At 37.5% G+C, this 23,562-nt stretch overlaps 1 protein-coding gene across 1 annotated transcript in view; it reads right to left on the bottom strand.

Annotated features, from left to right (window-relative positions):
• LRP12 (LDL receptor related protein 12) overlaps positions 1-23,562 on the bottom strand; it is a 53,742-nt gene that overhangs the window by 21,989 nt on the left and 8,191 nt on the right. The window contains exon 2 of the mRNA XM_072852053.1: positions 1,707-1,763. Coding sequence (XP_072708154.1) covers positions 1,707-1,763 — 57 coding nt within the window. The remainder of the gene's footprint in view (positions 1-1,706; positions 1,764-23,562) is intronic.

Genomic DNA, 23,562 nt, shown 5'->3' with positions numbered 1-23,562 from the left:
CACACAAAACATATATTATTATAAATTCTTATATGTGTAAAATTTTATATAAAATATAAAATTATATATTGTTACACATAGTATGATTTACGTATTATTATAAATTATATATTATTGTAAATATATATTATATATTTATATATAAAATTTTATTTTTTAAATTTAAATGGAAGTCCTCACTGGATCTTTCTTCTCAGTAGTTAAAGGTCTGTCTACCAGCTGCTGTTATCTTGTGTAGAAAGTACATTGTGTTCTCCTCTTCTTGGCACTACCTATTCAACCATCATGGCCAAAGTACTGAAAGCAGAGTCAAAAATTCCATTCACCTCTTGCCCAGCAGATGCTTTTCTGCCTGTACTGCGACCTGTGACATGACTGTTGCAGTAAACAAAGGGGTGAAGGGTTGTTAAAACATATCCTGAAAGCTGCACAGCTAGATTTTAGGCTGGCTGTGTATCTCGTACAATCCAATTCCAGGAACAATTGTTCCAACAGTGGCAAGTACCTGTGCTGTTATTTATTATTTACAGTGTGCCATAAATGTACTATATATGATAGTTGGTGCATTACTACTGTTGAAAAGCAACAACATTCATGATGCAGCACGAGAATGGATAGCAAAGATCTTCTATAATTATACTTCGGACAGTCTTCGAGTGGCAAACAATGGAAGGGAAAAAGAAGGTAGTATGGTGTAACAGAGACCATCCACTGACCGTACATTTATCCAAAAAACTTAGCCATGTGCGCAAGTAGCAATGTAATGTTTGAAGCGATACTGCAAGGATAACTACAGCGAGATGTGCAAGCTGTTGTCAAAAAGGACAAGTTTGCATTTCGACTCTTATTTTAGGAGAAGGGTGTGAAAATCAGTTTCATTTCCAGGGACTAGTGGCAGCTTCCCTATGGAAAGAATCAGGCTTGTATTCTTCTACACACTGAAAAAGAGTGTTTACCTCCCCATTTGCACATATTCTGAGTATCTGTATCATAAAACACGACCAGCAGCTTAGCTGACACTGCTTAACATCTGAAGAATAAAGACTATACACTGGTATCGCCTAATGTCTTAATGGACAGTCGCATCACTAACACAGAATAATCCCAACCATGGCTGCTGCCCAGAAGAGGCCTAAGGCTGACTTAATGGAAGAGAATGTAGCAACCTTTGAGCAATGTGTGCTGCTTTTATACTCCATATTCCCCCAGCATCTCATCAGTTTCTCAGTTTCATGAGTTCTAAAATTCTTTTTTTTCTTGTATTAAGGAAACTGTGCAGTCAAGTGTACAGTAGTTTCAGTTACCGCTTCAATCTAATCAGGTGAAACGCATAACTCCTGGATTAATATTATTTGATAGTAGCAGTGTCCAAAATTACATTTCAATAAATTTCATTTCACAAAAACTTTACTGTGGAAAGAAAATATCAATTCAACTTAAACCAACTTTTCTCTTAGTTCAATGTTTGTATGGAAAAATAATTAAGCAGTCCACTTAGAAAGGCATAATCTGTTCATGAGCATGCAGGTATCAATTTTATCTTATGAGAATTTTTCCATGTTCCAGTTGCTTCATTCCTTATTACATGCTGCAAAAGGCAGTAATAATTTTTATAGCCAAATATCTCTTCATAAGATACCAGGTGGCTTTCAATATTTACTATTTAAGTCATGCATGAAATTTAAACATTACAAAAAATGACTTACCCGTTGACACTCCTGAAATATGCACATTTTCAGAATGTTCTGCAAGAGCACCATTTCCTAAAATTAAACATAATGAATAAGCTAATTTCCAAGATAAAATTTGTAAAAATTCTTCAGATACTCTTTTACAGAACAGAAAGAACAAAACTAAAGTTATTTTCATTAATATTAAAGGTCCTACATTCATTTTATGATAAAACTTAGAGAAAAACTAGAGAAAAAGTTACTATACAACGAAAATAAAAACTAAGCATCATTAGTGTACTAGGAACAATTAAATATACTAGAAAGTTAAGGAACTAGAGACTGATAGTAGCAAAGAGTTTTGAGAAGCTTCAGGCATTTTAGATGGTAGATTTTGCATAAGATGTTATTTTCTTTTCAAGAAAGGTTTATTTCAATGCATCTTCCCCATCTCCTCCTGGATTAAGATTTGTAAGTAAATGCTATGCAAATAAAGACATCCGGGGTACAACATCTGTCTGTTTCATAATGAATTGCAGCGTATACTCTTTACCCAGAAAGATGTTTCAGATATAGCCAGGAACTAGCTACCTTCAAGAGTAACTCCCCATCAATGTTCATTAAAACGAAGTATACTTGCAAAGATGAACAACGAGACCCATGTGGCCATCAGGAGTTAGAGACAAAAAAGTTATTCCTCTAAATCTCATACTACTTTGTACTCCTCCAAAGTAAGAGAGTCTGCTAAAGTGAGTATGTTTGCTGACGGGTGGTAGCCCTGTTACATGATGTGACAGATCAAGTTGTATTTGTGCACATTTCCCCCACTGAACAGTGCTAATTCTCCTCTCCTTTACTCAACATCTTTTCTTTTAACCTTTACAACAAATTTTTAATAAAATCTTTCAGGCATTTTGGGAGGACAGAGCTACTTTCATAAATAAGCTGCTTTGAACATAGGCAGGGAATCTAATATTTAAAATACATCACTAAGCAAATTTTAAAACCACAACTCTTAATCCCTCAAAGTTTTGTAATATTGAAGATTTGCCATGTCACACAGTTTTTTATACATGTGAAATTAGTTGTTCTAACAGCACTGCAAGGTAAGTGTGATATGTTTGGGTAACAAGAACCTTAACCACATGAAGAAAACTCAAATTCCTTTTATACCAAGCTTAAGAGTTGACCTGGACCTTATATACCTCAGCAAGCATCTCAATGCTCCTCCATTGCAGTGGTTACAAATAAAATGTTTCAGAAATTGCTCCCAGGGTTGACACCAAATGCACAAAGACATAATTTTTTACTTCCTAAAGATACAATACAGTTAGAAACCTGATGATCAGAATTTGTAGAAAAATACGAAGTCTAATTTTTCTTTAAAAACAACAACAACAAACCCAAAAAACCCCACACAACACAAAAAAACCCCCAACCTAAATTCCTGGGCTCTTAAAAGTGATGCATTCCCCCCCTCCATTTTTATTGTACTGATTTCACTGCATATATTTACATACCAAGTTGCTTTGTCTCAAAAAAAAAAATTCCACACTGTAACAATTCCCCTCAATGTTCAAAAGACAGAAGTATTTTAAAACAAAAAGCTATTTCAAATACTGTATTAGTGAGCAACTCTTTTCCAATTAAACTATTTTCAAAAATAAAATACTTCTAAGTTTTAAAAAGCTGTTCTCCAAATAATTTCTCCGTTTTGCATATATACTGACATGCTAAGGAATGTTTGCCACTCTGATATAATGTCTTCAGTAACACTTAGCTCTAAATTTACAAAATAAACACCATCTTTGCTGTAAAGTGATTTTACCTGTAACTAGTTCCACAGAAGTACATTTCTGATTATCTTATTTTCTATTATTTCCATCAACATAAGGAAAACATTAACACATTTCAAGACCTCTTGTTTTAAGCTAAAAATCACTTACTGGTATTTCATCTTTCAAATTACAGTAGGGATTATTCACCATTTTTGTATTTTCAAAAAGAGGTTATTAGCACATACAACTATATCTGTAGTTGTTATTGAACACTGAAAATGACCAGCATGACAAAAAAGAAGGAATTCACAAACATTTAGAAATATGAAAAACCCCTAAGTAATTACATTGAAGACAGTCACTATCTGGGCACTCCTTTGATAGCCCCAGAATCTGAATTACAGACAAGCTGCCTATACATAAAGACCAGGAAAACAAAAACCCCAGAATTTTAATCATATAAATTCTGATAAAAATGCAATAACAAAACATGAAAATACTGACATAACACTGAAGTGATGGAAAGAAAAGATATATATATATATATTAACTGACAAAAACCTATAAATCAGTAATAACGAGAAGCATACTAAAATGGGAACTCACATCCAAATCCTATACACATTGACTTAGAATTAATGGTTTAAATTAAGAAGAAAACTTAAGTCAATATCCAAAACAGAACACTTTAATATTTTCCATTTAAATATGCTTTATGATCTAACAATGAATTTCTTGACATAAAGTGATGTCACATTTATTGTCAAACTAACTTCAGTGATTAGTCAGAAAAAGCACTAAGGTGTGACGATGAAGCCTCAACTCAGATCCAAGTACTATAATATCAAAATAAGGTGGGCTTTTAAAAATTATTTCCTTCCCAATAATCCTTCATTACATGAAGGATGAACCTTAGAAACCTCTCAGATTATTACTTCCTTTTTTATTGGAAACTGTCACTGAAATAGAGTGTGTTCAGATGCCATTTAAGCATTACTAACTACTGACACCTTTATGAAATTTTTGGCAATGATCCTTATGTGATCTCAACAATTATGTCACATGGTTCCATATAAACTGAGCCCACTAGAATATCAATATATCAGATAACAGATCAGTAATTTCCATTAAGATATGGGAACATAATTATATTTGAAATTCCTGTTGGTCTACCCATTTAATATAGCAGAGTATGAGTATATAAAAATAATTTTCTTAGGTCACCAGTAAGCTTTCATATTTCTTGATGTTTTAAAGAAATGTTTACTATTCATTCCCATTTGAACCTGAAGTTTAAAACCGGAACAGGTGCCACCTAACAAAACTTGACACAAAGTTTGCCCACATCAGTTTACAGGAGCTGGTTAAGCACATGTGATAGCACAGTGCTGGAAGACACATACCGAGAAGCTCCTGCACAAATCCATTCTGCCTGTGAGAAACCAAGTTTGTTTTTCAAAAACTGACATCTTCCAAGACTTTTTTTGGGGGGGAGGGGAGTGGAGTGGTGACTTCTTAAAAAGAAAAAAAAAAAAAAAAAAAATCACTTGTGTAACCAGGACTATACCCATCTCCTTCATATCCTTTTATAAATACTTATGACAAATGGACCACTTAAAATAAGTGGTATTAAACAGAAATGTATGTCAACTTTAGTCCTGCAGCTTAATATATGGTCAGCAACTGCATTTAAGTTAAAAAATTCAAATGGACAAGGCTCAAGATAAAAACAAGCATTTACTATGTTTTTAAAAAAAAAAAAAGAATCTTTGGTAAATAGGATACAAGACACGTTAAACTACTGGTAACCCATAGGTTAAACAAAAGTATGGAAAGTACTTTTAACAGCTTTCTATTTAAGTGCACATGAGTTTGTTGCCACCACTTCTAGTAATATCTCTAAAGATTCTTTGACTGCAATAAAAACAAAAATCAGCCAATTGGTTATTAAATGAGTTAGACTCTTTATAGAGCATGTTTATAGTATGGAACAATCTCCAATTTCTTAGGTGCCTTTCTGTCTTAAATAACTTTAAAGTCTCTTAACTGTTCAAAGTATGGTTATGGTCAAAGTTGGTCACTGGTTCTGATGGACTCATCCATAAGATTTTATTTTATTTTCACACCACAAAGGCAGTCCCTTTGACCTTTGTCAGTTTTTTCTACCCCACTCAAATCTTCCTAGCTGAGATGCTAGGCAGAAACAGACAACAAGTAGTTCCACAAACACTTGAGTTAATTCCTTTTGATTTGTGTCTCACAGCTGACTGACCACAGAAGCAGGCAAGACAACACTAGGTTTGCCTTCAGGTTGTCCAGCAGTTGGGGCATTTCTTCCCTATCAGTCTCTATGAAACTACATTAAACACCCTCCACCCCACCCTGAAAAATCCAACACCCTCACAACGTCACTTCCAAACATCCTGGTCAAAGAGCCCTATGCTCCTCCAGGAGTCTGGAGAGGAGGATAAAACTACTCGGAAGATAAAAACCATAGCCTTGGAAGGTATTTGACTCACTGACATCTTCTGAGTTTCATCACAGATAGGAAAATAAACACAGGCCAGGGGAGTGGGGCTGGCAACAAGGAAAACATCGCAGCAGCAAACACTCCAACCAAACTGCAGAGGAAAACTGTAAGGGGAAAGTGTGGAAAAAACAATGCTTTCACACTTGAAAGACATGACAAGTTTGGAAAAAATAGCTGCCAAGTTCTATACATTTGAAACCCAGACAGTAGCAGCGATGCTCAGACTAACATGGATGCTAACCACAATGCAGCAGCCTTCATTTTAGGATGTTACCTGCCTACATCCCTCCTTCCCCATAGCCTACACAGCACAGCTCGCTCTCAAAATGGGAAGAGTATCAGACTCAAAGGATTATCTGCATATAAATTCAGAGCATAGAACTAAGCCTACAGTCCTGAAATGAGCTTCTCCTTTAAGTTTTACTCATATTCATGCAGTTTGCAAAAAGGATAGCCAAACAGATCCCTCCCTCCCCAATAAAGTGTCATTTAGTCAAAACATTCAGATTAAACAAGACAAGCTTCTGCATTCCAGATATATGAACTTGGAGGTTTCAGACAAAGAACAAGTTTACCTAAATACTGATACATTTCAGATAGCAAATAATGACTGTTAAATGAAAACCTCGTTTTAATTTCAGTTTGACTAAAAATAGTAATACGAATGCACAGTGAAGTGATGAATATTGTAAAAGTGCACCCAAAAAGTTTGGTACATGCGACTTTGTCCACTGTGATTGTACAATCGGGTTTTGTAACTTCGGTTTGGAAGAACATCATGTATCTTGGGACTCACTTAAATCCAGATTGTGTTTTCCAGAGAAATTAACTTGACTGTTGAAATGAAAAATGAAAAGAAAAAAAAAATCCATAGTGGTGAACACCACATTTAAGTTACCTTTATTTTTGCTGTTAGACCAAGCAGTTACTGTTCACAAAAAAATCATGCACACATATCTCCATTGAACCTAAATTCTTCTATATCAAGATTAAGCCTCTGCCATTAGCTTTAACAGCCAAATTACAACCCCCTATAAATAGAACTGTATAAACTGAGGAACTGCTGTAACTGAATGGCTACGAAGAGAGAGCTTTTTCTAAACTACCATGAGTTAAAAGGTACTGTGGTGCATAATGAATGCTACATAACCAGATTGGACAGGCTATTTCTCTTGAGCCACAATTATCACGGACAAGAGGTCAACAACACTTCCTGTATATCATGCGTTTCCAAACACCCTTTATCATGGTATGTGTTCAACTTGCTTTACTTTAGACAATGTACTTCATGACCAAACTTCCTTTCTTCATCCTACTCCCAAAATTCCTGTCCACTCTGTACCTTACAAAGAGTAAGCTTAACTTGTTCACACTGCCTCTTGTCAGCTGAAGTTACCTTGCATTAGTCTTCACCAAATTTTGCTTCTAACTGAACAAGGGTGGGTGATGCCACCAAAATAAGAATATTACCATACGCTTCCATGAACAAGTTGGTGCTGCCTTAGATATCACCCCAGTAAAATGTCACTTAGCAATGGTCCTATGATGTTCTAGTCCAAACATAGCGATATCCTTCTTGACCTAGAGATACGGGAGCCGGAAACATCCATGATGCCTCTGTAGTATTCCAGCATGCTTCTTGGAAATGACCCCTTTTGCTAGCACATGTTGTGACGGTCCCAGCCAGTGGCCATCCCACCCCCCCCACTTCCTGCAAATATCGAAGCACAGTTGTGCAGAAACAAGCTCCACCTAAAGACGCCATGTCAGGCTGAACTGCAGTCATGCTCATCTGCTCAATCTGTGGGAGAAAAGTACAAAGGCTAACTGCCTACCCGCCATACCTACGGTTAATCTAAGGTTAAGACGTTGCAGCTCAGAGCAGAGCATGCAGGAGACCAACAGAAAAACAAGTGCTACCACCCTCCTCCAGATAAACTAGATGATCTTTAAAGCTCCCTTCCGACTCAAACCAGACTATGATAAAAACATTTGTTCAGTATGTAACCCAAAGTACTATACTGAATTATTTACATGTAGGTCACATGCAGTTAATGAGCCCAAAAAATTAGGTAGGATCCTCCTCAGTCTTTTGGCTCATCATTTACAACCTCCTTATCTCCTGAACACTTTGCACCTATATTTGTTAAACTACTGTGCATTTAGAACTAAATGCATTAGCTGCAGGGACTTAATGCTGAAACAACATCAAAGAGCTACATATCCATAGGTATATGGCCATACTGCTGCCAAACTCTCCTGTACTGCAGGAGTAGTACACAGTAAATTGAGACTATGCAACTGAGGAAAAAAACCCACTTTCTATAATCTCAAATGAACATGAGGGTACGAAAGGGACTAGACTTGTTTTTTCATCCTTTATAACCTAGAAAAGTCTCTGAGAATACGGTTTCTCCTGCACTTTCTCTTCTATCTGTGCAAAATGTGTTCTCCTACCACTTCTAAACTATATTACAGAAATTCAGATTTTGCCTTCCTCAGAAGACAGGAACAGAGCTACATGTGCAACTTCAACATTACAAGAGACAAGGAACTGAAAGTGGAGCAAATAGAAAGAAAAAAAAAAAAAGAGCAGTCAAAGCATTTGAAACTTACCCTCCCAGAACAGTTCATGAAATAAACAGTATTATTGCTACAGGGAATGCTTCAAATTAAGGTGCGGCAGAGCTCAGAGTACACAGTCCACTGAAGCCAGGCAACATTTGTTACGTCTCTATATTCAGTAAAAAGGCAAAGCAGCAGCGTCATTCCCAGATTCCTACAGAAACCACTCACAGCCTTTACAGGTGACACCATTTTATTATTTCCTGCCTTCTGATGGCTTAGTTTGCAATCACTGCATCTTTTTGATTAGAGATATGCATGAAATCAAATTAACATGTTTGTGCACTAATGTGTATTTGGATTAACTACTCAATATAAGATTCATGATCCACAGTCATATCATATTTTCATGTCTTTGTTGTTCTTTTTAAAATAGTGCATTGCATCTTTGACCAGAAGTTTTTGTCCTACACCCAACCGCTGCTTACTTCCTTTTCAAAGGGCAACACATGCTTTTGCATAAATTCATATATTTCATGACAAAAGGCAATTAAAAAAGCATCATGACAAGTGACAGTATTGACTTTTAGGCATTAACTGATCAATAATTTCCAGTTTAGCTGACAAATCTTTGCAAGAGTTATTGACAAATTTTGTATTATTTATTTTTAAATCAACAGTTTGATGTTAACTACTTATATACAGTTCTTTTCCATATTTCCTTAGGGTTAAGTACTGGAGTCACAGGAGTTTCAGGTGGTCATTTGTAAAACAGCATTAAGCTGTGCAGCAAGACATAAATTCTCCTTCAGGTAAGGGAAGGATTAGATAACCATTTCTTTTAATATAAAATTACACATGTAATAGACAGAAACATTGAGAGAAAGCCTTACTGCTGCGCAGACATCAGTCAGAATTCTCTACTAAAGGCAAGCTGAGCAACAGTGCAAGATTTATTCCAAATCCCTATAACAGAAGAACATCTGCTACAAAGAAGATACAGTAAATATATCTAAATTTCAAACAGTGAAAGCGAATGTTCACACGAAATGAGAAAGTGTTGTATACTCAAATACTACAATGGCATAATTAATTTCTTTAATTAAGGAAAGAATAAAAATGACTAACATGAAACTATACTGAAATAGTGGCTTATTTAAATAAGTTTATGATACAAAAGCAGGAAATAAGCACATAAAATTTCACTGTAAAAACAGATAAAGAACAGAAATTGTTTACAATACTCAATGCTGTTCTTTTATGTAGCACCATTTTTATTTTAGACCAACTGTGATGTAGTTTTATTTAGAAAACTAAGACAAGAACTAGAGAATCAATTCTGCAATTGAATTGTTTTATGTAGGTTTCAGATTTTTATTTTTACTTTTTACAACAACCAATATCTACCATTTTGTGCTTAGAAAATCATTTCTTGGCTATAAAACAATGTGTATGGTGCTGCTGAAAGGCTGCACTGTACACTTAAAACCTGTTGTCCAACATTGCATTTTTGCATCACCCCCTCATTCTTACATTGCCCTTTCCTCCTCACAGAGGGGCTTTAAATGACATGTAGCCACATGATACTTTTGAAAAACAGGTCTTTATTCATCTCTTGGTGAATAAAACACTGCCACAAAGCTTCCAAATCTACATTCACCATACAGAGGCTAAACCCAAAGTTAATCAGTACTTGAGTGAACAACAGTGCATAGCTTTATTCCTATAATCTTGGTAATGCTGACTTAAAAATCTCCAAAGAAAAATATTCTAGTTCTTTTACATTCTTTAGCATTGTAACATTATTTCCCCCACTGAAAAAAGTCTGTGTTAGTTCTTCAAAAATTGACTATTAAAACAGATACTCTAAAAATCAAAGTTTACTACATAAATGCATGCTTTGAATTTGAAGACTATATAATGATCAGGTCATAACAGATCTATTAACTTCTCTGCCAAAACATAAAATATCCTTTATTCCTTATAATTTTATGGTGCTAACAGGGATTTGTCTACATCAGTATTTTATTTCAGATAAGGAGCATGCTTCTGAATCTCCTGATCTGCTCCACTTCATGTGCTTTGGTTCATATTATGCTGTGGCCTTGGAACCACCAAACTGGACTCCTTTTAGATGGCACTAATCTGGAAGACATGCTCCTACCCGTAATGGGTACTCAGCCCTGTGGACAACGCTAGGTTTTTCTTTTCTGAAGAAAAAAGCTTCAGAAGTGTATACGGCACAAACATTACATCTTCAGCCTAACTTGTTTTACTCCACAAATCCGCTCCTGCCAGGCTGTGGGATGTGCCAATGCAGAGACAACCCTAGCTACCCAGCACCAGAAGCGTGCTCTGCTCACTGCAGCTCCAGTGCTGCCAGGGAGGCTCCACCTCAACTTCAGGTGTAAGCTTCAGAGTCTCTGTGGTCATTTAGTGTGAGCAACGCCAGTTCTCTTACTGGATTCATTAAGCACTGCATACATTATTCACTAATATTACACCAATAGTGAATGCTGTTGCAACACACAACAGAAAATTTACAAAATTCCATATAAACCATAACAAGATGCTAGCATAATGCAAATTTGACATCAATGCTGCCAGCCAGGTGATGCTGGAGTATCCAAACATAGCCCTCAGCACCACTGGGATACATCAAGTAAACAGCTGGAAGATGCTGCAGTCTACAGTGTGAGCTCTCACATTCCTACTCTATAGCTGTGGCTTCTCAGTCACTTTCCACTCTTTCTTCTTGCTTCTACAGGAAGGGACAGCTCTTCCTTATTGCCAAACATACAAAGCAACCAGCAGTTCTGTACTTGGCTGTGTTTAATGCAGCACAAACCTCTTCTCTGGATGTACGTGCCACAGAGACTCTCACAAGAGAGAACAGGAAACGCTTTTGAAAGAGATCTTTGCACACCAAATTAGCAAGATAACCCGAGGTTCCTTCATCCTAGGTTGCAAAAGAGAAGCTAGAGTAGTTACTATAGCAACTCTGATTTAATGCTGCAGGTGGAAAAAAACCCCTATCTGGTCAGATCTGTAAAACCCACAAGAAAATTTTTAATTGAGTCTATTGTCATTAAAATACAAAATTTTAAATTAGTAACTAAACTAGCTTGACTTAAGAGAAGAATTTTTGTGTGAAAGTTTCAGAAAAAAAGAAACAGTTAAAGCTTCTCAGTTTTAGTTCGAAAAGGTGGGGACGGAAAAGAACCTGACTTTTTTTTTTATTCTCACTCAAAAATTCCACAAACTATTTATAGACAGCTCCAATATACTTGGCAGCAAGCAGTGGAAATTGGAAATCTAGCAGAGACACTGGCTCAGCTTCAACAAGATTCCTGATTTTAAGCACATAAGTAGTTCTATTCATGTCAAACCCTATACTTCTGCCCAGCCAGGTGTAAAGGAAGTTACTTGACTGACCATTGCCTGCAAGTTGTATGTGTTCTCAGGTGGTAATCTAGTGCAGCATTTCGGATTAGAAAGTAGAAAAAAAACCAGATTACTAAAACCAATTAAACAGTTCAAACAGTGAATACAGTCTTCTAAATTACAGCTAAATCTCAAGTAACTTTAAAAAAAAGATAAGGAAATCCGAGGAAAAGGGAGTAGACCAGAAAGAGCTATGTTTAAAATAATAAAAAACTCAATTATTTTAACAAAGGACTGTTCAGAGCCTTTGTACATGTTCAACTGCAGTAACTATTTTTTTCTTCTGAAATTCCATTTCAGATACTAAAAGTATTTCACATTTGAGAAGTGCCAGACTAGGGGAAAATTTCGATGTGTAGGCTGCACAGTGCTTATACAGTAGGGGGAAGAGCATTTCAGATTTGATTCATACTCTTCACATGCTTCGTACTTTTATCTACTACAGTTTCTTTAAATAGCTGTTGCAGTAAAAAACCTGGTTTTGTTTTTGCTCCATGCAGGTTTACATTGATTTCCCATCTTAATTCCTTATAACTACAGGAACAAATGGCAGTAGGCAACAGTCTACATACAGCTGGAGTATTATATTAAAAAAAACCCAAAAAACTAACAACAAAAACACACATCCAAAAAAACAAAACCCAAACATCTACAGTCAACAAGAGGATTTCAGGCCTCTATCAGAAGTTACATGGTAAAAACAGGGCTTCAGGTTATATATTCTTAAGATATAATACTGCTGGTTATCCTGTTTTCTTCAAATGATTTGATTCCATTCCATCTTGAAAAAGTGCTAACAGAACAAACAAAATCATTATTCATAAACTAATAACTGCAGCCATCATGAATCTATTATAAGCTTGCAGAAATGAAAATACTATCTGCTATTACCCCATGAATCCCTACCACGAACCCTCAAAACATCCAAGCTTCTAGTTCCAGATGACAGCATGACTCAGACTTACAACTGATTTTTTTCCAAAAAAGACTTAAGTAGTGTAGGAGTACTTGATATTGGGGGGTGGGGGAGAATCACGAGGATTTCTGAAAAGAAGGAAAACACTGCTCCACTGCTGCATCTTTATTATGGATTCTACATCTCATGTGACCAACAAATCAAAACAGAAGAGAAAAACACTAGTCATGTTAGAAGGAAAAAAAAAAAAAGAAAAAATCATCGCCTAAAATACATCCAGAGAATAATGGTTTCAAAATCCAGAAAGCTCATTGGATTCATAAAATAAAAGTACAAAATCTATTTATTTTAAGTCTTTACTCAACAGAAAGGCTAAGATGTTACAATTCAGGCAGAAATCAAGGAGGACGTTTCATACTTCTGACTGGAGCAAAAGCAGGGGATTGAGAAATCTAACCCTAATTTCCAGATTTGCTAGATTCTTTCTGGAACATTGGCCTGAGCAATCCAGGGAATACTGGGGTCAAGAGTATATACCCACTGCATTTCAACTCTGCCTTCATGAAGGTAACAACAATAAATTATTATTAACTGCAAAGCATCCCAGCTGCGTTCACTGTAATGACATAACTGAATTGAATGCAAGCCGTTTACTGGAAAGGGTGGTGAAGCAGCATATTTACGTACACATTTTGCACATACATCAAATATAAAAATCATAAAAGCATAGCATGTTTATTGCATCTAGGAAAAATATCCTCATTTGAAAGATAAAACTGTGTTTCCCTCTTGTCTCACTACTTATTACTAGAAATAAAAAATTGATTTTGACAACCTTTTATACTCTTTAATGTGTTTTGGTTTCTTTCTGATAGAATTAAAAAGCACTGCAGAGTTCCCAAAAAAAGCTTGTTTTCTTTAATTTACAAAAAAGTTCACAGAAACCACAGACCTTGCAAATACTTGTGCAGACTTGTTTATGCAAAGTCTGGCAACCGGAGTTTTTAGACACCCCCCCGCCCCCAGCACCTATTCAGACTGAAACTGAACTTACACAAAATGTCATGCAGTCTGCCCAGCTATCTTCCAATAATACAGGACAGAGTCTCTGTCCCTTATTAACGCTTCACTGAACTAATTAAAGTGTAGAAGTAACCTTGCACAGCATAACTCAGCACACCACCATTCATATGGACTGCAACAACTCAGTAAAAAGCACAGCCAAAGGAGGGAAGAACTCCTAAGGCAATGCACTTCTTGCCTGTGCCTTCAACATCTGTAAAACAAAGCTTTTTCTTAATCTCAAGCAAACACCCACGTGCAAAATTAATTTAATTATTTACTACGAATAATTTGATCTGCTCTAGTTACAGCAGACAGAAGTGGAGATGTCACTGAGTTTCAAGGGAACCACAACATGTTGATGCTTCCATTCTCACTATTAAAAAGACATTCAATCCACATAGCTCTCTCTACTGTTATTTGTTAGCTTCAAAATCTCAATCACTACAATAGCAAAGGCTATTACGTACATTAATTTTCTATACTTGCCTAAACTATGCTGTTTATTAAATATCCTCAGGACTTAGGAGGAATAAGAGATGAACTTGCTATAACTTGCCAGTCATAACATACTGCATTCCTCAAAATGTACAGTGAATTGCTTCTATTAAAAAAGACAGACATTAATAGAAGACAGATTGCCTGCAAGATATGAAATTGATTTTACTCAGATTAATAACTTCTTCAATTAAGAATCAGATCTTAAAATAGCCAAGGCATACTCCTAGTACGAACACGTGCGCACACATACTTGCATGAGCGTGCTCAGCACCCATGTAAGAACTATGTGCGTGGCAGTCTTGCAACTTTTACATTCTTTTGTTCAAACAAATTAGTTTCAAAGCAAACAAATGATAAGAGAAATATCCAGTAAAATTTATAATGCAGTAAAACTTATTTTCTCTCCAGCGTTTTATGCAAGACCTGCCTACACTTCAAGAAAACTGTTACAGCTACTGCATTGATTCAAGTTGTTGATTCTAAAGTAGGAAACTTCAGGAAGCCCCATGGATATTTTAAAAAGTCTAGAAGTAGTCTATATGTATTTACATAATTAAAAAACAATAGAGAAATAGGTGTAAATCTCTAAGATCCAAACTAATATTTCTTTCCCTCTCTTTGGAAAGCAGATCTTTTCTTTTTTTTCCCCTTCTGTGTTATCTGCTATTAATCCTGTGATTCTTGTCCTGCAAGAATGATGCTGGTGGTGCACCTCACTCATTAGCATGAGTACACCTGTAAAAGAGTTTAACACCTTATATTTCAGACACTATGCAGTGTCTTAAATACAAATTTGCAAAAAGTTTAGTCTTCTTTACTTGGCTCATGATATCTGTAAAACACAGTAACATACTACCGTATTTTTTCGCAACAGCACAAATAAGCATTTATCATGATGATAGCTTTATTGTGTGAGGAACTGTACAAACAAGAAAAACAACTCTTGCTCCACAGAGCTCACTGCTTTGTGAAAACTGTATATGTTACATTTTTTCAGGTAAAGGACAATAAAAAAGCACAATACATAAAACAATTGGAAATCCCAGCCCACCAGGTGCCAAAATGTAATCAGATGGCAGCGCTTTATAGGAACGACAGCAGAGTCAAGAGGGTTTGAAGAAAGCAAATATGATGGCTTTGTGTTTCCCATGGACAGATCTACCCAGGTGGTGAGAAGCACAAAGGAAACAATGGATAAACTTGAGTGATGTTAATAAGTGATAAACCTATCAGTACTAAAGAACCACTGCAGATCAACAGTAAAACCAAGTGGAACAGAACTTTAACTTACAGCTATCCTGTGCTAACACTTCTCATTGTGCCTCATCTTCCCTCTCTCCCCCAAATCACTCAGAACAAAGTTAAAAATTCTGAACACCAAAAGGTAAAGGGTTGTCCCTTTCCCAAAGTGAAAACTTCGGGAAGCATGTGGGAAAGTCTGAATTACATTAATTGTGCTGGAGGTAGCTATAGAGACAGGAGCTTATGTGAAAACAGTTGTAAAACAGTAATTGCAATATAAGGACAGTTAACGCTGCCACCTTTATATGCGATGAAAAGTGCATATCTGACAGCCAAAATACTTCTTTTCACATTGCTTAGTACTCCAGGGTACTGGAGCCTCTTGCCATGGGGATTCCCAGTAGTTAGAAGAGATAAACACAATCTTCTACTAGTGGGAACTAGAAACAAGAGTGTTGGATAGTACTATGACTCCACAATTGCAAAATGAAGCAAACAAATCCTTTCTGTAGAGCTGAATAAGCATTTGACTTGACAGCTAGTTTAGGCAGCCGCAATTCAGAGGAGTACAGCACGCTTTCAAGACAGCCATAGTATACGTAACATTAGTCAAAGAGGGCAGAACAAAGCTTGTTTCAAAACACTTAAGTATACCATTTCCTTGCTGTCAAACTACATCCCTGAGACACACAAATTACCACTGGAAAACTTTAAATGTTAAAGTAGACACACAACTAGTTTACTATATGGATTCTGGTTTTGGCTTTTTGCTGGATTCTGGTTTTGGCTTTTTGCAAGGGGAGTATTTGTTACAGAAATTAAAAGATCACAATGAATTGTATATGCCAAAGTGTACAATAAGAAAAAGTCTCACATTGTACAGGTCACAAAATGCCAAGTTTATTACATTACAGTAGCTTTACGCATGCAAGAGAAGTCCTGCATCCTTCAGCTTTATCTCACTCTTTTTTGTAACACGGAATTTGAACTACATCCTGCTTTCCTTCTCAAACATGCACAGATACTCCTGCCCTGACCCTCTGTCCACCACATGTTGCACTGGGGTACATACAGGATCATCATTTCAATTGGAGCACTTTGCAAGAAATTGGAAATGTCTATAGAATTCATGATACATGATTTGTTTATCTCAGGGTCAAATAATACCGAATTTGGTGTCTCATTGCACTCTGAACCTTCACGTTTTAGATGTAAGTTCACAGCAATTCAAAAGAGCGAAGAGATGTCCAAGAAGTTAGATAGTTGAAATCGGCACATTTACAGAGGTGTAAATTCGTGCATTTGCTTCCACCTAATGTTACCATGTTAATGAAAAAACCCTATGGAGATGAATGACAAAGAAATAAGCTGCCTCCTTTCAGAGAAACATGGCCATACTTGAGACTGTACCACCCCTCTCAGCTTCAATATGGCTAGTGTGAGGCTGCCGATTTCCAATACTCCTGTCCTGAGGCTTACCAACGTGCCAGTCCCACTGGTAGAACCAGGAAAGGGGGTTCACACACAGACGCACTCCCCAGCCCCTCCAGGTCCTGGCGTGCTCACCAAGAAGACACAGAGAGCCTCACACTGCAGTACACTGAAAAACCTTACCAAACCACCAGCTCTCCCCCACGGAGGGAAAAGCAGGTAGCAACGAGTGAGTGTGTGTAGAGACACACACAGACACTCCCTCTAGGACACGGTTCCTGGGACAAAGGCAGAAATAGGAAGAGAGGCTGAAACATAATGAGAGGAATGAATGCCTTGGAGAAGAGAATGTGATCTAACAGGTATTTCCAAAATCCTTATCACCATTTACCCTGACATTCACATTTATAATTACCTTCCAGTATGCTATCCCTACACCTAGTACACCTTATCTCCACTTTTGCCTTGACACAAGCTCTTCCAGCTCTTCTTCTCATCTATTCCTTTCTTGACCAAAAAACATTCCCACTACATGTTTATATGAGTCATTAACTTCCTTCCTGAGAACAGTTTTAACAACTTAGGTTTTTTTTTCTCCGCACTCCAGTTTCCTAAGAAAATCTTATTAAATATATGGGATACTATACCAAAACGTGTTTCCACTCTTCCTCTGAGGAAATCCCTGCCAAGAATCTTTCAGATAAACACCAGATGACTGAAGGTCAAGTTACATAATTACTACCCACCCCTTTGTCCACCCAGTTCACAACCCGATACTCCAAAAGCCACTTCAGCTGTTTAGTTTGTGCATATTCACAGTTATCTGGTGATCTTAATATCAACTCGAGCCTAGTTTCCCATGGATCACACAGTTGTGCACATCTGTACATTCCCCACAACTTCCAAATACTTTGAACTATTCCTACCACATTTGGCAGCAGAAGAGTAACAGTCCCAAAACCCCAGTTAATAGGAATTTCATGAAAAAATTATACATTTCTACTTGTGTTCCAACATAAAGGCTTCACTGTAAAATTTCTTATTACTAAATGTAAGAGATTCCACATAGAATACAACAATCCATGAGAAAAAAATGTTCTACCTGTCTGCTTCCCATAAAAGACAGCTGGTCTGAAGGAGCTCTCTAAGTGGCAGAAGCAGATTATCACTAAACCTTTTAAAGCAGACTGCATCCATTCACTTAAACAATAGCCGAAATACACAATGGACTGTGTTTCTTAGAGCAGAAGAGGACTGGCATTTTGGGAATGAGATAAATTAGTTGGTAGTCACATGTGTAAAAACAGACAAGGATAGGAGTTGGAGTTTTAAATAAAGTAGAAGAGACACACTGCTCTCCAAGTAGCCTATTTCCAGTTCCACAACAAAAATTCAGCAACTGCATCTTTCTCAAAAGGGTGCTGTTTGCATTTAAATGCTTTGGACCACTCTTTATCTTCCCTCTGAGGGACAGACTAGTCTGCCTACACAGAGAATTGAGACTCCTCTGAAGAGCAGTTCAGATCAGTAAGTCACATTCCTGTTGCCTCTCATCCCTTTAATAAGTCTGCCTTTTCCCACACTGACTCTGCCTTAAGTTAAGACAAACCAATACTCCGTAATTCACATTCACACACAAAATTAGCATAGGACCAGAACTGTGGAGTAACAAACTCTATTCATGCACAACCATGGAACAGCTATGCTTTTTCTGTGCTTCAGCTTCTGCTCTGCAAACAACAGTATTTTACAGGAATACTGTCCGTGTGAGGGGTTATTAGTCTATCTTAACAATCAAACCTCAGATAATAAAGAGCTTTTAGGAAACTATACAAGTAATATTTTAAAGGAAAAATATTCATTGAAGGTTTGTTTCCAAGCATGTCACATCAGTAAAGCACAGTAAATTTAGATGCGAGTTAGGTTTATAGTATTCTTTTGGTATAAGCCTATTTTTAAGAAGAAACCTCAGTACCAGCAAGTCACCACTTGATACACAAGTGTTCTTTTACAAAGAGATGCCACGTATGAAGTAAGAGCCAACTAGGGAAAGAAACTCAAGCAGCAGCTATTGGGCCACTCAGATTCAACCCCTGTATGAACAAAACAAAATTATTTTTTGAAGAAAGGGATGAAGAATGCATTGGAAAAATAGCTATGTGAAAAAGATACTAGTATTTTATGTTAATACCATTTACCAAACTTGACAGGCAGTTGTATTCTTTTGGATGTAGCTTCTTTTCAATTTGCATGAAAAGCATTGTTACACTTGTGCATTGATGAAAGCAGATTACATCCCTTATAATTCCTTACTGGCAACTCTGCCTAATGAATAATAATAAGCCACAGTTTAAGGGCATTGGTTTCGCTGTGTGTTTGCTATTCAAAAAAGGAAGAGGGTATCACTACAAGAGGTACAGTTCTGGGAAAGAAGTATAAAGGAAGTCTTTCGAGTTGATGTAGATTGCAAAATTGAAGAGCAAGACTTATTTGTGATAAAGTAGATGCTATGAAGACAGAATACTCACAAATTCTTACACTGTTTATACTTCACCACTGATTGTTATCCACTTGACCATTTACTTGATTTTCCTTTCTGGATTATCTGCAGAATTACTCAGGGGCTCGGCATTGACATGACAAGACAACTTTTATATGGATGCAGTCATTACCAGTGTTGGGGCACCAAGACAATGTGATTTCTTAAGAGATCTGTGTGTTCACTCTTGAAGTATGTTAGCCAGTTCAGTCCCCAGAAGGTAACTGTTAAGCTTGCCGTGGCTAAAAGCGATGGCACAGATTGCATTCCTCTTGGCCTTTGTCCTCTCTCAAAGCAAAACAAACGGTATAGGTTTCTAGTGTGGACCACCTACAACACAGATAAATGGCCTACAATAATCCTGGGTGGGTAAAACTTTCAAATGTAGCTTTTTATAAAGATAATCTTGAATTAATAAAAATGCCACTGAAAATTCCTAAGGTCTAAAGTTAATGTCATTACTTATAATTATCAAAGTGCAGGTAACGATTTTACTACATTTTTAAAAGCAGTTCATTTTGATTTGACTGTGATCTATGCCAGCAGTAAAATTTAAACTGATCACAACAAAGCACAGCAAAGTCAAGGCTGAGTGTGGATTAAAATTCCACACCCTCCCTCTTCCAAATATATATATACATATTCAAAGCAACCACAGGACTTAGTAGTACTTACACACAATCATACACACATTGATTGGAGAACCAAAGATTTACCTTGATTTTGTCAACTTCTGCTGACACAGAATTATGAATGAAGTCAATGACTAACTTCACTAAGGAAGGGCTAAGGCAATGGTCAACAAACCTAACAGGAGACAACCTTAAGCACAGAGCAAGTTAGTCTTGGCTTAGGAAACAAAGTTGTGGATTGACAGAAGTTCTTAGCCTGCCCTACACAAATATGCAAATCCTATCTCTTGAGAAGTTTAACTGAAGAATACAGTACTTGGTAACATTTTTTTTTTTTTTTTAAATAATCATGACCATGCTACAACAGAGGATGCTTCACTCTATACTGCCTCAGAAACGTTCTAGGGCTCAAAGAGCTATGGGTTTCCTTTTTAAGGAATGTAGCTGGAAAAGGAAAATGGGTAAATTAGGGTTCAATGGACTCATTCAGCTGTAAAATAAAGGGTAAAAAATTACATATACAAGGAGACATTCCACTCTATTAAAAGCCAACCTGCTAACAAAATTCGGCACTTGCTCCTACACCCTTTTTAAAGGGAGGCACTGAATTTTAAAATAGCAAAAAATGTGACATAGCATGGTGACAAGTACAAGATCAATGTCAGACATAATGCCTACATGTTTGAATTTCTATTTATCTGCTTTTATATAATGAAGTGTATCGCTCATTTAAGTACACATCCTTCCGGTTTAATAGCAGATTTCCAGACACAGGGAGAAAAGCAGACCCAGAACAATGGAACCCCATAAACTGGCAAAAGACAAACTCTGATTACATGTCTAAATAAATTAAAATACCTTCAGACACTTCAAAAATACATCAAAGTACACAGTATTTCAGTACAGGCATGAAGGACTTGCTTCATAAGAATCTGATGCCATGATCCCTATGTCCACAGCAATAATTTATGAACTGTTCAACAACTCACAAGTTTAAAGCTAGTTCAGACCTCCTTCCCATCAGAGTAACTCACAGAATCAGAATCACAGAATTGTATAGGTTGGAAAAGACCTTTAAGATCATAAAGTCCAACTGTAAACCTAACACTACCAAGACCACCACTACACCATGTCCATAACCACCTCATCCAAACGTCTTTTAAATACTTCCAGGGATGGCGACTCAACCACTTCCCTGGGCAGCCTGTTCCAAGGCTTGACAACCCTCTCAGTGAAGTAAAATTTCCTAATATCCAGTCTAAACCTTCCCTGGCGCAACCTGAAGCCATTTCCTCTCGTCCTATCACTTGTTACCTGGGAGAAGAGACCAACCCCCACCTCTCTACAACCTCTTTTCAGGTAGTTGTAGAGAGCAATAAGGTCTCCCCTCAGCCTCCTTTTCTCCAGACTAAGCAACCCCAGTTCCCTCAGCCGCTCCTCATCAGACTTGTGCTCTAGACCCTTCACCAGCTTCGTTGCCCTTCTCTGGACACACTCCAGCACCTCAATGTCTCTCTTGTAGTGAGGGGCCCAAAACTGAACACAGCATTTGAGGTGCGGCCTCACCAGTGCCGAGTACAGGGGCACGATCACTTCCCTACTCCTGCTGGCCACACTATTTCTGATACAAGCCAGGATGCTATTGGCCTTCTTGGCCACCTGGGCACACTGCTGGCTCATATTCAGGTGACTGTCAACCAACACCCCCAGGTCCTTCTCTGCTGGGCAGCTTTCCAGTCACTCTTCCCCAAGCCTGTAGCGTTGCATGGGGTTGCTGTGGCCCAAGTGCAGGACCTTGCACTTAGCCTTGTTGAACCCCATACAGTTGGCCTTGGCCCATTGATCCAGCCTGTCCAGATCCCTCTGTAGAGCCTTCCTACCCTCAAGCAGATCAACACTCCCACACAACTTGATGCCATCTGCAAACTTACTGAGGGTGCAACTCATCTCCCTTGAAAAAAACTACTGTTTGATGTGATCATTTTACCTGAATAACACACACATGCCTGAGAAACCGTGCATGCTTATTTCAAATTAGGTGCTTTGAGCACTTTATTGGCTCCCAAATGTGCAGTATGGTCAGCAAGCGGGATCTCAGATTAAAATTTTAAATTCAGCTTTGTTTTGGTCATTAATCATTTCTGAAAGCTACCGAATTTTATGCCAAATTCCTTCATGCCCAATGCTCTAAACGGCTATCTAGAGTTCAGATCCACCTCCTTTGTAAAGCCACAAACTAAGGACAGTTCCAGAAAACCGGTGAAAGGAGATTCAAACAGACTTACTCACCTGATTCCCACATACATCTTCCTGGCCTCCATGCTTTTAATTAACATTTTAGGACAGATGTACAACTGAATATTTCATGATACTCATTCCAAAAAGTCACTATCAAGTACTACTAGAACTTTCTGTTCATTAGGAATGCAGAGGGGGGGTCTCTCAACTCCCCAGCCATGATCTTAACTTTTCACTCTGGGCAGATCTGACTTGCAAAGCAGTCATCCCTGGGAGATGTCATTGCATAGGACAGTTTGCAGCACTGCTGTTCCTCCTAATCTGCACATTTAGAACACAGGATCTCTTATTCCAGGAAAACTCCTCACAGACCCCAAAGGCACCACACACAAGCTGTGTGGTTCCAACAGAGTGGGGAAAGCAGACTGTGTTCCTCACTAAGGCAAGAGGATAAAGGTATAGTCCTTTTCCCAAGCCTTATTCATCTACAGTGTAAAGGCGAAAAGGGCTTTACAGGCAGCACTGCCCCAGATTTCCACAATGGATGAAGAAAAACAGAAAGCTGGTATTGTGGACTTAACAAGAGAGTAGTAACATTATCACTTAGCTTTGGTATATTGGATTGCCATTTACATTAGAACTGTAATACCACTGAAGCTCTGTTACAGTGTGCAGATGACAGACAACAGATAACTTGAAATCAGGGACTGGAGTGAGACAAGCTAGACAACACCTAGGCAACAGGCACTGGAAACAGCGTTAGCTGTATCAGCAGCAATAGGGAGGTCAATAGTAACTGGACCCTAGAAACACACAGCTCCCAGGCACATCCAGCAGTAAAGCTGCTAAAGAGCACACAATTTCCAAATGCCAGTATCAGCCAGAAAGCGGAAGACAAAGCAGGGTCACAAAAAAGGATGTTTCAGAACATTGACAAAAGCCACACGCTGAGTTACAAAATGCTCAAAAATTTCTGTTTGTTCATCCACTTCTTTTCTAAACCACAGGTAAAAT

This window comes from Ciconia boyciana, chromosome 2, assembly GCF_034638445.1.
Source record: "Ciconia boyciana chromosome 2, ASM3463844v1, whole genome shotgun sequence".
Taxonomy (NCBI): Eukaryota; Metazoa; Chordata; class Aves; order Ciconiiformes; family Ciconiidae; genus Ciconia; species Ciconia boyciana.
Note: the sequence above shows the minus strand (reverse complement) of the source record. Positions and strands in the feature narration are given on the sequence as shown.